The 16,195-nt window shown below is 33.1% G+C and overlaps 2 protein-coding genes across 2 annotated transcripts; both read left to right on the forward strand.

The window, feature by feature from the left end:
• Positions 1-5,198: 5,198 nt before the first annotated feature.
• LOC115970558 lies at positions 5,199-5,768 on the forward strand. The gene has a single exon (XM_031090174.1). It carries the CDS (start codon positions 5,199-5,201, stop codon positions 5,766-5,768), a length of 570 nt encoding a protein of 189 aa, XP_030946034.1.
• A 212-nt stretch (positions 5,769-5,980) lies between these two features.
• LOC115970560 (TMV resistance protein N-like) lies at positions 5,981-16,116 on the forward strand. The gene is made up of 8 exons (XM_031090175.1): positions 5,981-6,483; positions 9,239-10,337; positions 10,539-10,811; positions 10,901-11,569; positions 11,677-12,450; positions 15,153-15,211; positions 15,607-15,751; positions 16,045-16,116. Exons 1-8 carry the CDS (start codon positions 5,981-5,983, stop codon positions 16,114-16,116), a joined length of 3,594 nt encoding a protein of 1,197 aa, XP_030946035.1.
• Positions 16,117-16,195: the final 79 nt, after the last annotated feature.

Raw genomic sequence — 16,195 nt, forward strand, 5'->3', positions numbered from 1 at the left:
TTTGGTTGTGGGTTTCTCTATATTTGCTATTCGTGGTGGTGGGGATGGGTGATTAATGGTGGTGGTGGCTGATGTGGGTTTGTGGTGCTGTGGTGGTGGTAGGTAGAGGGCAGTGGGCATGGTGGTGGCTGATGTGGGTTTTTTTGATTATTTTTTAATGGATTTGTAGCTGGGTTTGTGGGTGTTTTTTGGTTGATTTGTGCCTGGATATTTGGTGGGTTTTTGGTCATGGTGGTTGCTGTGTGGTGTGGGTTTGGTGTCATGGTGGTTGCTGTGTGGTAGTGACTGGGTTTTTTGATAATTTTTTTAATGGGTTGTGGTTGGGTTTGTGGTTGGTTTGCGGGTTGGTATTTGTTGGGATTGTGGTGGGTTTGGGGTCACGGTGGTTGGTGTGTGGAGGTGGTGTGGATGAAAGGGTGGTTGTTGTGTGGAGGTGTGGCTAAAAGAGAGATAGAAATTAGAAATAATAAGTGGTAAATAATTTTATATTATTTTATTGTATAATTTATATTATTTTAATGTGTAGAATTGTAAAATAAAAGTTGAGATATTAGGAATATTGTAAAATAATATAATATAATTGATAAAGTAGCTTTTTGATATAATAAAATAGGATATGATAAGATTTTAGGATGGGGATGCTCTAAAGTGATCCTTTATAGGATTCCTCAACATAGATCTTCTTTTCTTTCTTTGTTACTGCCGCCCTTCTTTATTTCAAGCATCTCTCTTCTTTTCTTTTCTTTTCTGTTTTAATCCTTTATAGGATTCCTCAACACAGATCTTCTTTTCTCACGGATCTTCTTTTCTTTCTTTGTTGCTGCCGCCCTTCTTTATTTCAAGCATCTCTTTTCTTTTCTTATTTATTTATTTTTTTCCTTTCGTAGTGCATAGAAGTTACAGATCGAATGATTGCACCATGGGGTGGAAGTGTGGAAGAAGGATTTATTTGCTTTCATACGGTGAAAGCCTCTTTTTTAAAGCGTCCAATCCCTTTCTTACTACTTCATTTTGTGACACACTGATCAGATCTCTTTTTCTGATTCAATTTAGTCTTTTATCAATTTTCCAATCAAAAGAACAGATTCAAAGCATTTCAATTCACGATTTTATCAATAATACAAAATCAGGGACAGAAGCCAACCCTGGACAATGGGGGCAATGACCCCCAATTTTTTTTTTTAAAAATTTATTGGTTTTCTTTTTTTCTTTTTCTTTTTTGTAAAAGTTAATAATTTATATCTATTATAATTTAAAAAAATATATTTTTATTTTTCAAATAAATAAATAAGAAGAATAAACTTTATAGATAAGCAGTAATTGTTTGAATGTGAAGGGAAAAAAATTCTAAATTTTAAGAGTTTTTTTTTTATTCAAAATGAAATTTGTTATTTGATATTTAAGACTCTATTTCTAAATAAAGTTACCTTTCATCAATAAGAGCATTTTTCAACCACATAGAAATCCAGTTGAAAGAGGGGAATCCTCTTATATATAGTATGGATATATATAGGCATTAAAATTAGCAATTTTGTTCAATAAATTTATATTTTTACCCCCTTAAAAATATCTTTAATTCTTTTGAGAATAATGTTACAAATACAAAAAATTTTACAAGGACAAAATTTAGATACAATACTTTAGGTGTTGTTCCTTAGGTTTTTCTCTTAAGATTCAGTCATGTGACTACTTAACTAAAAAATACACTTCCATCCAACGAAGAAAAATCCACATGGCAGAATCTTAAACAGGGAACCTAAGGAACAATATCTAAGTATTGTTCCTAAGTCTTGCCCTTTCTACAATATTTTTACAAACTGTTGAAGTAGTAAATTCTTATTGATTTACATCTGGACCCACCACTTACACCATTTTATTACATAAAAATAACCACATTAGCAATTTACAAAAACGTTTGTAACTCTAGCATTTTCCTCTGATATAAAAATATATAGATCTAAAATTTAAAACAAAATATAGAAGCCCAAAAAAATTAGCTCATCAACAAAAATTACCAAGGGCAAAAATATAATTAAAAAAATTAAGCCCAATCAACCAATTTTACCCAAAACAAACAACCTACCCCATTAAAAAATTTTAAACAAAATAATTTTCTCCTTACCCAGCACTACTCATCAAAGACACTTCAAAAAAAAAAAAAAAAAAAAAAACTGTAGCAGCTAAACAGCATAGCTAGAGGTCGAAGTGGCTACACGCAGCTAACAGCAAAACCACCCCCCTAATTCCAAGTCCCGACTCTATATTTGTTCAAAATTATAACCTTTCTAATTAAGAGTTTGTTCAATATAATTTAGAGAAATTTTCCAAAGTTAACTATTTTGTTCAAGCATTGGAATTGGATTCCCATTAAGTTTGTTTCCTCACTCAAACTGAATTTTCATGCAACTACTTGCTAAGATTCCAAAACTAATTTCCTAGCAAAAAATTTGAAAAAAAAAAGTGTTGATATTAATGATATTTGTAATATCTATGAATTACATTCTATTTACTTTATTTTAAAATGGGTTAGTTTTTGTTTTTGCTTTTTTGTTTTTATATAGGTAAAAATGTGTTAGTTGTATCACTTGCATGTTAATATGTTATAAATATATTCAAAAAAAAAAAATCACAAAACTAGATATCTTTAATTTAATTTATCTACTAATCCAACTCATTACATAATTATACGTTTTCTTATACAGTACAATTGGCAATTGCACTAATTAAATATGAATATGAATTTATTGAAGTAATTGTTGAAGAGATATCAAACCATATAAAGAGATATCAAATCCTTATATGTTGGGATTTTTAAAATTTTTGATTAAATAGAAAATTATCAAATGGTGTAATATTGTTTAAAGTTACTTGACTTGATTGGACCTTAAATATAAAGTTATTTGCAAATGTGATAGTAGTTACAATTATATTTGACATTATAACTATCTAATGTGAGTATGTGACTAGATTCTCAAAAAAAAGAAAAAAAGTGTGAGTATGTGACTACAGAAGAAATATAGATAATAAACAAATACTAGGTTATCAATAAATTTGACATAGTTATGGTCATATGTGACACACTGTGACACTAGATATAAAAAAAAATTAAATATTAAGTTGCCAACGAATACCATCATCGTAACAAACCGGGAAAAACATTAGTCATATTTGCACACTCAAAAGAACTATAAGTTACAATTGAAATTTTTTATCACCTTTGGTAAAAAAAAAAAAAAAAAAGTTACAATTGAAATTCCATTTTTTTTTTAAATGGTTGCAATTCAGGCATCATGTAATCTTTTATAAACTCAAGATCCAAGTACTAAACATCCGATGTGGGACTCAACACACAATCAAACAATCTTGTTCAATTAAATTCACACAATTTAGAATATCACAATGGTAATTACCATTATACATGACGTTACCATCCAATGTGATGTTTTGCTAATTTGTTATATCATGTTGAGTATTAGAGATACCATACCACCAAAAATAAAAATAGTAATAATAATAAGTGTTGGTTTTGGAGAAGAGAATGTCTTAGGACACAACAAAATATCACAACACCCTTATTTTCAATTGTGGTAAATTATGGTATAATATTTTATTATTTTAATTAATTTTATTCAATGAATGATGTATTTGAAAATATCACAACACCCTTATTCTACTCAGTGAATGATGCATTGGAAAATGGAGCTAAATTCATTGAAACAGGTGCTGGTAGGGTAAAGCCAAACTATAATCGTGAACAAGTTTTCTTAGCTAAGCCAACGAGTTTGAAGAAAAAAATGGAACTTTAACTTGAAGGAGGCTGAATATAGAAAATAGAAAATAGAAAGTATAATTTATAGGAGTACTTAGTTAACATTATTATTGGTCTTCAATGCCATTGTTGACTTGGGATGCCGATGGTTTTTTTTTTTTTTTTTTTTTTTTCACCAAAGATCAATTGTTGTGTAGTTTCTATCAAAATACAAAATTTGTTGTGCAGTTTTTTAGGCCATATATACTAATATTTTGAATATTTAGTGGACATTTTCCATGTGAGGACATTTTTAAAAAAAAAAAAATTATTTTAATTCATATAATGACCCAAAACAATTATATACTTGAAGCTATCTATTCCAAAAAATAGTTTCACTTGAGCAGTTGGGTATTTGCTTTTTTTTTTTTTTTTAATCTAAAGAAAAAAAAAACAATAGGGTCACTTTAGCTATTGGGTATGCACATTTTTTTTTTACCTAAAAAAAAATAGTATCCCTTGAGTTGTTGAGTATGTATACACGTGAAAATTCTAAAAAATTTGAGTGGTGCTTGTGATGCACAATGTACATTTTTATTAGAACCTCATCTCCTCTCTCTTGGTTATGTTTTTTGGATTTTACTAATGTGAGCTTTAAGGGTACACAATAGTATACCATTTTTAGGAAAATATTTTATGAGAAATTGAAAAAGTTGTAAAAAAGTTGTAAAATTTTTTCAATTTCTCATAAAATATTTTCAAAAATAGATGACTTATCCACATTAACCGGACCCGTTTTTTAAACTTAAATAAATAAATTCCATGACATGAGAACCAATTAACATCTGGGGAGCCGCTAGCTAAGAGAAAAACTTGTCCAAAAATAAGACTACTTGAAACAAGTTTGATCTAGCATGACTAAAAAATGCAGCCTAAAAACAATAACACAAAACGCTAAGGAAAAAAAAAATCTCAAATGTTCATCCTCAAATAGAAGAAACCCCCATGACAATGGAGAAGAAACACGAGATGGAAATTAAAACTGTAGGGAGAAGGAGGAAGATTTTCCAAGATTGATGGAAATTAGGACGTCTCGGGTTCATACATTGCAATGGGCATGGTAAAAAAAAGTAGACTTTACTTTCCTTAGAAAAATGAAAAGGCCTGGCACGACTTGATTGAATGATTGGACCATGGAAACTTGGTGGAAGAAGGACTTTTATTTACTTTCGTACATGAAATGATAGTCTCTTTTTCAATTTATGTAATCTTTTAGCGGTCTGAGTGAAAAAGTAGGAGCACTGTACCTTGTTGGAAAAACGCAAGACGCGTGATACGTCCATCATCAATTTCCCAATCAAACGATCATATTCAAAACCTTTCACTTTCAGTGATCTCAACTCTTCCCTGAGACGTGCTCCAAGATCCAGCCCAACTTGTCAAGCGTGCAATGGATATGGTGGAGGAGTTTAGAGGAGCACAGGAGCGTTTGGCTGTTAATAACAGTACCAGATGGGTGCAGAAGTGGGAGCCTCCAGTGGGGTTAATGTACAAAGTGAATTTTGATGCAGCAGTATTCGCGGACTTGGATGCTTCGGGTGTTGGGGTGGTTGTGCGTAATGATAAAGGAGAAGTTATGGCCTCTCTAGCAGCCAGAGGTCCGCCGGTGAGAGACAGTGATGAAGCGGAGACGCTGGCGTGCCGGAGAGCATTAGAGTTTGCTGTGGAAGCAGGCTTCTCGGAGCTGATACTGGAAGGGGACAACTTGACGGTTATGAAGTCCCTCATTTCTCTAAAGCCTAACAGGTCGCGCTTGGGTCATATCGTTGAAGAGATTCAATGTATATCAGCTGGTCTTCATCGTTTTGCAGTTAGTTTTGTCAAACGCAACGCCAATACAGTGGCGCATGCATTGGCTAAGTATGCTAGACTAATTGATGAGGAACTAGTTTGGCTGGAAGAGTGTCCACAGCCAGCTTTAGAACCTTTGTACTTTGACTCTCTTGGCCTCAGGCAATGAATGAAATTTGATTCCATTTTCAAAAAAAAAACTCTTCCCTGAGACATTTCTCAAAAAAAAAAAAAAAAAAAAAAAAAAAAACTCTTCCCTGAGTGCTTTTAATTCACTCGAATTGTACGCTTTCACTCCTCGCTTATCATAATTCGCATTTCATCACATCTTTGATCTCTTACCTTCTCCTCTTTGTACATCTTCTTAATCTTCTCATACCAATGGCTTTCCTGACCAACAAAGGACCCTCCTCCTCCTCCTCCTCCTCCTCTTCTTCTTCTTTCACTCACCAGAACTATGACATCTACTTAAGCTTTAGAGGGGAAGATACTCGCAATGGTTTTACAAGCCATTTACATAAAGCACTGTGTGACAAGGGTTTTAACACTTTCATTGATGATAACCTTCGGAGAGGAGAAGACATTTCAATAGAACTTCTTAAAGCCATTGAATCATCAACTATTTCAATCATCATTTTCTCTAAAAACTATGCATCTTCTACTTGGTGTTTGGATGAACTTGTCAAGATTCTTGAGTGTAGCAAATTAATTTTGCCTATATTTTACAATATGGATCCCTCAGAAGTACGTAAACAAAAAAGTGAGTTTGGGGTAGCTTTGAGAAAACATGAAGAGATATTCAAAGATGATATTGACAAGGTGCAGAATTGGAGGATAGCTCTAAATAAAGTTGGTAGTTTGTCCGGATGGCACTATAAGAACGGGTATGAATTTCATTATTATTATTATTTTTTTGGTTGCTAAATGGTATGTATTTCATTACTTGTCTTATGCTTTCATGAGTTTCATAATTCTAATGGTTTGTTATAATAAAAAATTATCTCTTAATATAATTCTTTTATTAGTTAAATTTATAATTAAATTATTTACAAATAGTCAATCAATCACTCAAGAAAGAACTTAATTATTTTCTTGTTCCTAAACTTTGTTAAGACCATATTCAAAGCGAAAACTATGTGGCTGCCTTCCAGATCACATTATTAAGAGGTAATATTTACTTTTCTAGTGTGCGTTTGGGAAGCGCTTCCTAGCGGCACTTTTTTTCTTTAGTGGGTGCCATGCACTATTTATGGAATTCACAAATTTCTTTTTTCAGTAAAATAAACATTAAAAATGGGTTTATAACACTATTCACACATTTAAAAATTATTTTGCTACAATATTTTTAGTTTTCAATAATAAACGGTATCCAAACAGATCCTAATAGTCTCAAATCTATCTAATGCATCAAATACATGTAACATCTCCCTCACAAAAATGTCACTTGAAAGTTCATAGCCCACAAGTCCACAACCCAAATCCAATACTATTGAGGCCTGTGGGTAGCCCACTAGCCCAATTGATTTGACTGTGGGCTGATTTTTTTGTAAATACACTTGGCCCACCAATGCGGCCCAGAAGCCTAAACCGTTAGCCTGACCCACCGACCAATAATTTACATGAATTTTTTTTTTTTTTTTTTTGGGAGGGGGGTGGTTTGGAACTCATGACATTAAATAGGAGAGAATCTTAAGACTAGTTGACCGGTATGATACTTAAGTGGTTGTGCTAAGTTATGCATCATAAATATATTTTTTGTAATTTCAATTTTATTTTTTATAAAATGGACATTTGGCATTGGTTGTAAAATGTACGTGAAAACACTGAAAAGTTTATATATTTATATATATATATATATATACACATATACACATATACACATACACACATTTGATGTAAAGTTATTTGATATGTACAAATGAATTGAGAATTACAAATGATAGACGTGTGTAGGTGCCAACCTAGTTGCATATTTAGATTTGTAGTTATTATTCTTCTTATCCTAATAGGAATTGTACGTGGGTGCCCAAGGATCGAGGATGGAGCTGTAGAGTTGCAGTATTGATTTGGGAATGTCACAGGGCATGGGCCAGAGGAGGAAGGTTACCTGAGGAGAGGAACGGATGAGTCATAGGGCTCTAGGATATTCCAAGTCGAGAGAAAGGTGCGTAGAGATTGAGAGTCTATCATCATAGGATAAGTCTCTAGTTTAGAGTAGCTTGTTGCCTCTGCATTAAATGGTGGGCAATAGCTTTATCAATTGTATTGATGAGGAAGTGCCCTGAACAACAAAGGTCACAGTTAAGCAAACTCCTTCTACCACCTTCTTCAGAGATAGTAAAAGACAAGGGTCATGATATAAGGTGTGTTAGGTGAGAATGGATGGTAGAGATATGATAGAGGTAGAAGTATATAAGGAAAATAAGGTGCATTGAGAAAGGGATCGAGACACAAGTATCAAAGAAAGAGAATAGAGATTAGAAGGAGCATAGAGAGGAGAGAGTGAATGGTGTCATTTTTCTATATAGCATTGACCTCCTTGGGCTAACTTAGAGGAGGAGATCAATTCATCTATTCAAGAATATCAGCCCTTTCCCCTTATTTTCATCCTTGGATAGAGCCCTCTCTTGTTGTCTGTTTCCCTCTCTTACAAATTTATTGATTTGGGCCAAGGCTGGATTTAAAAACCCACTACTCAAAGTGGGGTTGGGCTACAGGATTTATTGGTCCTTACAGGAATAATGAAGACATCAATATATAAATTATTAATTTTACAATCTAGTAAATAAATATAATAATCTTCTAATCCAATAAATCCACAAATGAAAAAAATAAAATGCGTACATTTTTATACACAAAACATTAAATAAAGTTAAATCATCTATAAGAAGAAATAAATATATAGAGAGCTTGAAGAATAAAATATAATATATTAGGAAAAAAAAGAGTAAATAATTTATAATAAAATCTAAACGATGAACTTATGGGGAAAAAAATACATCATGTTAGTAGTCAACCTGTCACTGAAAATATTTATATTTGAAAAGTGCAAGTCATGATGAGTAATGTCATTATTTCTTTTATGCACATTATCGAAAATCTAGTATGACATTAGTATACAATATAATATGGGTCATAAAATACGTTGGGTCGAGGTTTGTCTTGGTAGAATCGGGTCATAATCAAGTGTAGTGTGTAGAACAAGCAAAAACATGTTATTATTTCTACTATCATTTCATTTATATTTCTCAAAATTTCGTGATATAGGACAAAATTTAATGATACTGCTAAAATTTTTGATTTGATGTCATTTACTTTAATTATTAATATATTAACTGTAAGTAGTAAGGCACAGAACTAAGCATCTTGAATTTAGCTCATTTCATATTAAAATTTGCAACTATTCCAACTCAGTTACTTGCTAAAATGTGTACAATTAATTTCCTAGCAAAAAAGAATGTACAAAATTTAAAGATACTGCTCAAATATTTGAATTATATGTCATTTAATTTAATTTATAATATCTTAAAGTATAAGTAGTAAGGTACAGAACTAGGCATCTTGAGTTTAGTTCATTTCATAATAATATTTGCAACTAGTCCAACTCATTAAATGTTTCTTTTACTTTATGGTTTGCAGTGAAACCGAAGCTAAATTTATCCAAAAAATTGTTGAAAATATACCAAAATGCACCCCGATATTTGTTGGCAAATGCCTTGTTGGAGTAAAACCTCGTGCCAAGGCCGTAGAATCGCTTTTAAGTATGGGGTTAGATGAAGTTTGCATGGTAGTGATTCATGGCCTTCCCGGAATAGGTAAGACTACAATTGCAAAAGCAATTTATAACAGAATTGCTAATCATTTTGATGGAAGCAGTTTTTTAGAGAATGTTAGAGAAACTTTGGAGACGAAGGATGGCATTATCAAACTACAAGGTCAATTTCTTAAAGAGATTTCAAGGGATGAAAATGAGGAAATTCACAGCACATCCAAAGGAATCAATTTGATAAAAAATAGACTTCGTAGTAAAAATGTTCTTTTAGTTCTTGATGATGTGGATACATTGGAAAGAATAGAAAAATTGTTTGGAGATTGTAATTGGTTTACTTCAAGAAGCAGAGTCATTATAACAACAGCAGCAGATCCACAATTGTTAGCTCCTCTTGGAAAAGTTTATACAACTTATAAGGTCAAGGAATTAGACAAACATGAAGCTCTTCAACTCTTTGAAAAGCATGCCTTCCATGGAAAGAAACCCAATAAAGATTATTATGAACTTACAAACCAAGTTATACAGTATGCCCAAGGCCTTCCACTAGCTCTTATAATAATAGCTCGTGATTTGTGTGGAAGACCTAAACATGAATGGGAAAGTACATTAGATAAGTATAACAAAATTCCCAATGAAGACATTCAAGAAGTACTTAAAGTAAGTTATGATAGATTGGAGGAAATCGAACAAGATATTTTCCTTGATATTGCATGTTTTTTCAAGGGATGGAACAAGGATTATGTTGTAGATATATTAAATGCTAGTGATTCACATCCTGAATATGGTATTCAAAGACTTGTTTATAAGTGTCTTGTTACTGTGAATCAATATGGTACATTGTTAATGCATGACTTGATACAACAAATGGGTAGGGAAGTTGCTCGACGAGAATCGCCACATATACTTGGAGAACGTAGTAGGTTATGGCATCATAAAGATTCTCTTGATGTGCTAATTGGAAATAAGGTATAAGTTCTTTTTCTTCTATTTTTTCCAAAAAAAAAAAAAAAACTTTTTACTAGGTAAAAGTTATATATTTTTTTCTTTTTAACATTGCATAAAATATGAAGTTTATTAGTATCATTTATGTTGAAATTTTCAAAATTATTATACTTTTTGGTAAATTCTATTGTTAATTATGGTTCACTTGATACTTTATTCAATTAGGGATCAAACAAAATTCGAGGTATAATGTTGCGTTCACCTCAATGGGTAAAGGTGCCACTACACGCTCAAGCTTTCAAAAGGATGACAAATCTCAGGATACTTATTGTTAATAACTTACGTATTTGTGAAGCAATTCAATATTTCCCCAACGGGATAAGGTTTCTTAGCTGGCCTAAATATCCATTTCCCTTGCCATCCAACTTTTGTCCTCAACAACTTGTTAGTCTCCATATGCCAGAGAGTCGCATTGAGTTGGAAAAGCTATGCAAGCAGGTACAATTACTAATATTTTTTAATTAAGATTTTATTAAATTTTTATTCTAAAGTTTGTTGAATTTATTTATTTATTTATTTTTCTACAGGAGTTCCAGTTAGAAAATATGAAACATCTCAACCTCAGTGGTTGTAAATTTATAACCAAATTACCTAATTTATGCACCCCAAACTTGGAGACATTGGACCTTTCTTATTGTGAAAATTTAGTTAAGATTCACACGTCCGGTGAATTTCTTCATAAGCTTAAAACGTGGAATCTTCGTTATTGCAAAAAACTTCAAAATCTTCCAAACAACCTTATGTTGACATCTCTTGAAGTTCTTGAGTCATTAAACCTTTGTGATTGCAAAAACCTTCGGGATCTTCCAGATGGCATTTATAAATTGCAACTGCTTTGGGAGTTGGTGACTCCTACTGCCAAATTGAGACCGACATGCAATTCTTTTGATAGCTCCTCCGGTTATGGGTTTCTGAAGATGAAACACCTGAATTTCTTTCACCATAAAAACGTAATTGAATTAGATCTTTTGATGAAGCCTGATTACTTCCCCGCATTGGAAAGTATATATCTATCTGAAACCAATATTATTACCATCCCCGAAAGCATTAGCAGATTTCCTAGATTAAATTCACTTTTTATTACGGATTGCAAGCACCTTTGTGAAATTCAAGGACTTCCACTATCGATAAGTGAGGTTAATGCGAAAAATTGCCCGTTGTTGGATAATGAATCACCAAGTGGGCTATTGAATCAGGTCTCTCTCTTTCTTTAAGTTATAAAGAAACAATTTTTGTTACTTTCTCTAAATACTTTACGAGATTTGCTAAATGAAAAATGTTGAATTTCCTAATTGCAATGCAGGTAATAGAAATTATGGGGATTTTACCGAATGGGGTATGTGGTAGTGCAAGAAGCAATGAATTAATGGATCCACAGTTCACCGATTACTTCTCATCTGAAACTGAGGGTGTTGAATCTGAATCTGAAGGTGGGGACATATCACAGTTCTCCAATTATTTCCCATCTGAAATTGAGGGCTTTGAATATGAAGATGGGGAAATTGATCGTATTCTTACGATATCGGGAATTGAGATTCCATGGTTCAACCATCAAAGTATTGAACATAGTTCCATATTGTTCTGGGTTGGTCGCAAATTTCCAAAATTGGCTGTCTATATTGCTTTTGGAGGCGATGAGGAGGCACATGATAAGAACGACTATATCTGTGAATGCTTTGTTTACATTTCCATCAATGGTTGTAAAAAATGTGAATGTATGCCTCGGCATCTAGTTTTAAATGCTTATAATCTTTTGCTATTATATTCTCCACCTCAAAGGTTTCTACAGCAGAAATTGAATGAATCAAATCCAACTGACCAGAATCTTGTTGAGGTTACATATAAAATAATCAAATTTAGACAAGATGATGGTGCATTTATTGAGACACTAAATGCCACAAGGTGGGGGGTCCACGTAGAGTGCATCTGTCCTCCTCAAGAATCTGGTATACCTAACTTGCCCCTTCTAACTACTGGACATGATGATGATGATGATGTTGATTACTGGAGCGAGTTGCCATTTCATGGATCTGATGATTTGGAAGCAGAAGAAGATGAAGATTATCAGTCTCCTCTGGTCCTTGATGACACATCTAGTTCGTGCTTGAGTTGGCTAGTTGGGCCAACCATGCTTTTTATGCTATTTCGCTTTTGCTGCCCCAGAGATTTTTGACCTGCATTACAAATAGCTATTAAGCGGATCAATTCAGGATGAGACACATTGTCTCCTTCAAGTTGGCGGAAATGACAAACCTTTCAAGTACTTAAAGAACTGTCTCTTGTTATGCTTGTCATCAGGTAAATAATATCCACAGACATTTAGAATACCTTCTGTAATCCAATGCAAAAGTTCCAATTTACCTATAGCCAGGTTTTTGTTATGAACTTTAGCTGTGATTCTGGTTGGCACTATATGTGACTTAAGTTCTCAAGCCACAAAATATACGGCCATAACACTCTTCACAACTAAGAGAAACAAAGATTGATCGGAAGAAAACTGCCAGTACCCATCCCAATACTCTAATCAAATGGGGAAAATAACAGATTGATCGTCTTGGCAATAAAAATTCTGTTCAAGATTCATAAAATGTGTGGTATTCTAACATAAATACCCCAATCCCAACCCCTCTCCAAGCTTCACATTCATGTAGATAAACAATATGGGTTTAGGACTCACTTGCTATTGTATTCAGCTCATGATATTATTTTTCTCATAAAACTGGATGTGGGTGTATTTTAAGAATTGATTTAGTAGATGAAAAGTAATCATTGAATGCTTTTTTTTGGGGGGTGGGGGAGTGTTGAGAAGCTGAAGGACTAAGAGTCTTTCGTAGCATCATTCAAAGTAGTTCAAGAGAGTTCACAAACAATAAAAGTGACTACACATGCCCAAGAGAAATTTCATTTGTTATTACGGACCTGAAAACCTTGAAAAGTAAATGTCACAAGGTGCACCTCTGTTCAAATTTAAATTAGACAGGTCATTTGCTTACTCCAAAAACCCAACTTCACTTCATAAATAACTTTTCATTGCATCTCAAAAGAAAAAAAAAGAATTTTAAAAATTGCAATTATAATATCGATACAATGACTCCTTACCAACCCATGGAAATCATATACAAATTACTTTCACATCTTCAAATAGAGTTTCGGTGTAGATTCACACTACTTTCTATGAAGGTTTCATGTTATATAAGAAGTAAAAAGAAAATTGTACTTGAGTCAAGCCTGTGTACTGGGGTAGCAACTTTCTTAATTTTTAATGAAATTTTTTATTTATCAAAAAAAAAAAAAAAAAGCAATGGGATAATCTGTTCTCATAGAAGCTAAATGGCTAGTAGGAAATAGGAACTCAATTCCTAATAACTATGAATGTAAGATACAATGTGTTTGGGGGGTATTATCCATTTATACACATATTACAAGGGCTTGTGATTTTATTGACCAAGCTACCGCACAACGAAATTGTGCATTAGTGAGGAATTGATATGCATCTCATGTAGCTAACTCCTAGGTTGGGAAGTTCAGTTAAACTGATTAGGCCCCATGAATCAGTTAGGTCTCTTTAGTCTTTATTGTCAACCGAGCCTACTGGCTTCTCCATATTGAATGCTTATATGGAAGGAGCAGAACTCTGAGATATAGTTCTTAAATGTGGGCTGACCTGTGGTAGCTTAAATCCTCTCTCAAAATCCTTATTTTCCCTTGGAAAGTATTCAATGATAGTCTTTTGGTGAGAAGAGAGTATACAACAAGGAATCTAATCACTGATTTTTTTTCCTTATTGTATTTATTTGAGGAATCCTTCTCGTCCTTTATTAAAATAAGCTCCATCCTTTAGTTTTTTTACTTTTTTAGTAATTGTGCTAGATAGATATCTGTAGTATGTTTTTTTTATCTTCTATATGTTTGGCTAAATGTTCTCCTTGGTTTGACTCTTCTCATCCAATCAGTCTATACTATCCTATGGCGTGACCATGAATTTCTTAGCCATGTTTTGCTTCATTTTCAGGTACAATGTCCATTTTCTATAGTTTTATCAAGCAAAACTCTGACAGATTTTTTTCACTTTATGTGTCATTGTAAACACATTGACTATCAGCTCTGTGGGGATGTGGCAAATGCATCAAGTTTGAAAAAAATATATATATATATATATATATTCTCTCCCTGCATATTTCATGACTTAACATAATCTTATAATTCAATTGTAATGTAATTTTTCAAGGAGTTCGTGCCATTAATTGAAATGTCTAGATTATCACTTCTGTGTCTTAGCCTGCTCAAATTTATTAATAGCTTTATACATTATCTGAAACTCGAGGTCAGTATTTCCTATCCTATAGCAAATCTTGTTTTCCACAATTTGTCAAGATGTTGTATGCGTTCCCTGAAGACTACATATCAAAGTTAAAAGAAATGTGGAGGTGAAAGAAATCATTTTGTACATCTTTTAAAAATTCAAGCCATTCAAAAATCTTAGTTTGTTCTCATTATTCATAGACAGTTTGACCGTGCTGGATTGTATGATTCTAAAACTAAGGTGGCAGTAGTGGAAATAGCAAGAACTGATCCGGGTTTTGCATGGAGATGCCTTTCTATTCAAACTGATCAGTGCTAGCAGCTAAGGTTTGAGAAGTATGTAGTGTGGCTGAGTAATCAGAGAAGTGGAATGGCTAAGATCTTGGGTTGTGAAATTTTATGACAGACACTGATGTCTAGCCATTTTTCACTAGCCTATTTAATAACTATTAACCTTTTTCAGCATTGGAATTGCAGCTAGTACATATGACATATGAATTTTCACTAGTAGACTTCTATGTTAGCTTGATTTCAAGGTACTCCTCAAACTGAGCAGGTTGGTTTGCAACCAAAACCGAGCTTGATGATGTGCCCTGTAAACTGGGTGTCTTCTCTTCCTCTTCAATTGATTCATATATTAACCAAGGATGGCTTGCCTGGTCCACCTTATGTTTGGCTTTTGGTTTTCTTATGTTTTTGTACTTATGGTTTTTGCCTCACTTGTTTGGCTCATGGATTGTTTTACCTCATGCTTATCAAATTGCACTTATGTAACTACTATGGATATTTGACCATGGTAAAAAAGAATGATTCTCCACTGAATTTGGCACATGCTTTTGATTGGGTTTTTTTTGAAAGATTATATGATGGGTTATCAAATTCCTGCATGCGGATGTTTTGTTTTATTGATAACTGCTGCTGCTTTCTACAGGATTGAGGAAAGAGATGTATTGGAACAATTTGTGGATCAAACTCTGGCATGCAGAACTTTCTTGACAAAAATAGTCAATTTTTCTTTAGATTATTTTGATAAAGATCTCGGTGCGGTCTCTGAAAAATTAACTACTGCTCTTAAGGTACTTGCCAAGGCTAGCATTATATACTGTTGACGTATTATGCTGTAGAAGCATTTGGTTGTTGTATTCTACTCCTTTTATTGAGAACCTGGATTGATCTCTCTCTGCTGGATTTGACATATTTCCATAGTGCATAATTGGCTTTAAATTTTTATTCCTATGAATGTTGTTAGTTATCTAAAATGCAATAGCTTCCTATCTAATAAAATTATTATCCTTTCAGTGTTAACTATTATATAGCCACGCCACGCGTTTGTACATTCTCCCTTATTAGAAATGGTTTTATTGCACAGGCCATTGAAGTGGCAGGTCTGTATGATCATCAAGCTAATCGCAACCTTGAGCTGGCATTAGCAAGATACTAATGGAGATTCAAAGTTAATAGATTAGTAGGGGGGTTTACAAAAGCCCAAGATCCAACAGATTCAGCAGCATTTGAAAAAG

This window comes from Quercus lobata, chromosome 12, assembly GCF_001633185.2.
Source record: "Quercus lobata isolate SW786 chromosome 12, ValleyOak3.0 Primary Assembly, whole genome shotgun sequence".
NCBI classification, from domain to species: Eukaryota; Viridiplantae; Streptophyta; class Magnoliopsida; order Fagales; family Fagaceae; genus Quercus; species Quercus lobata.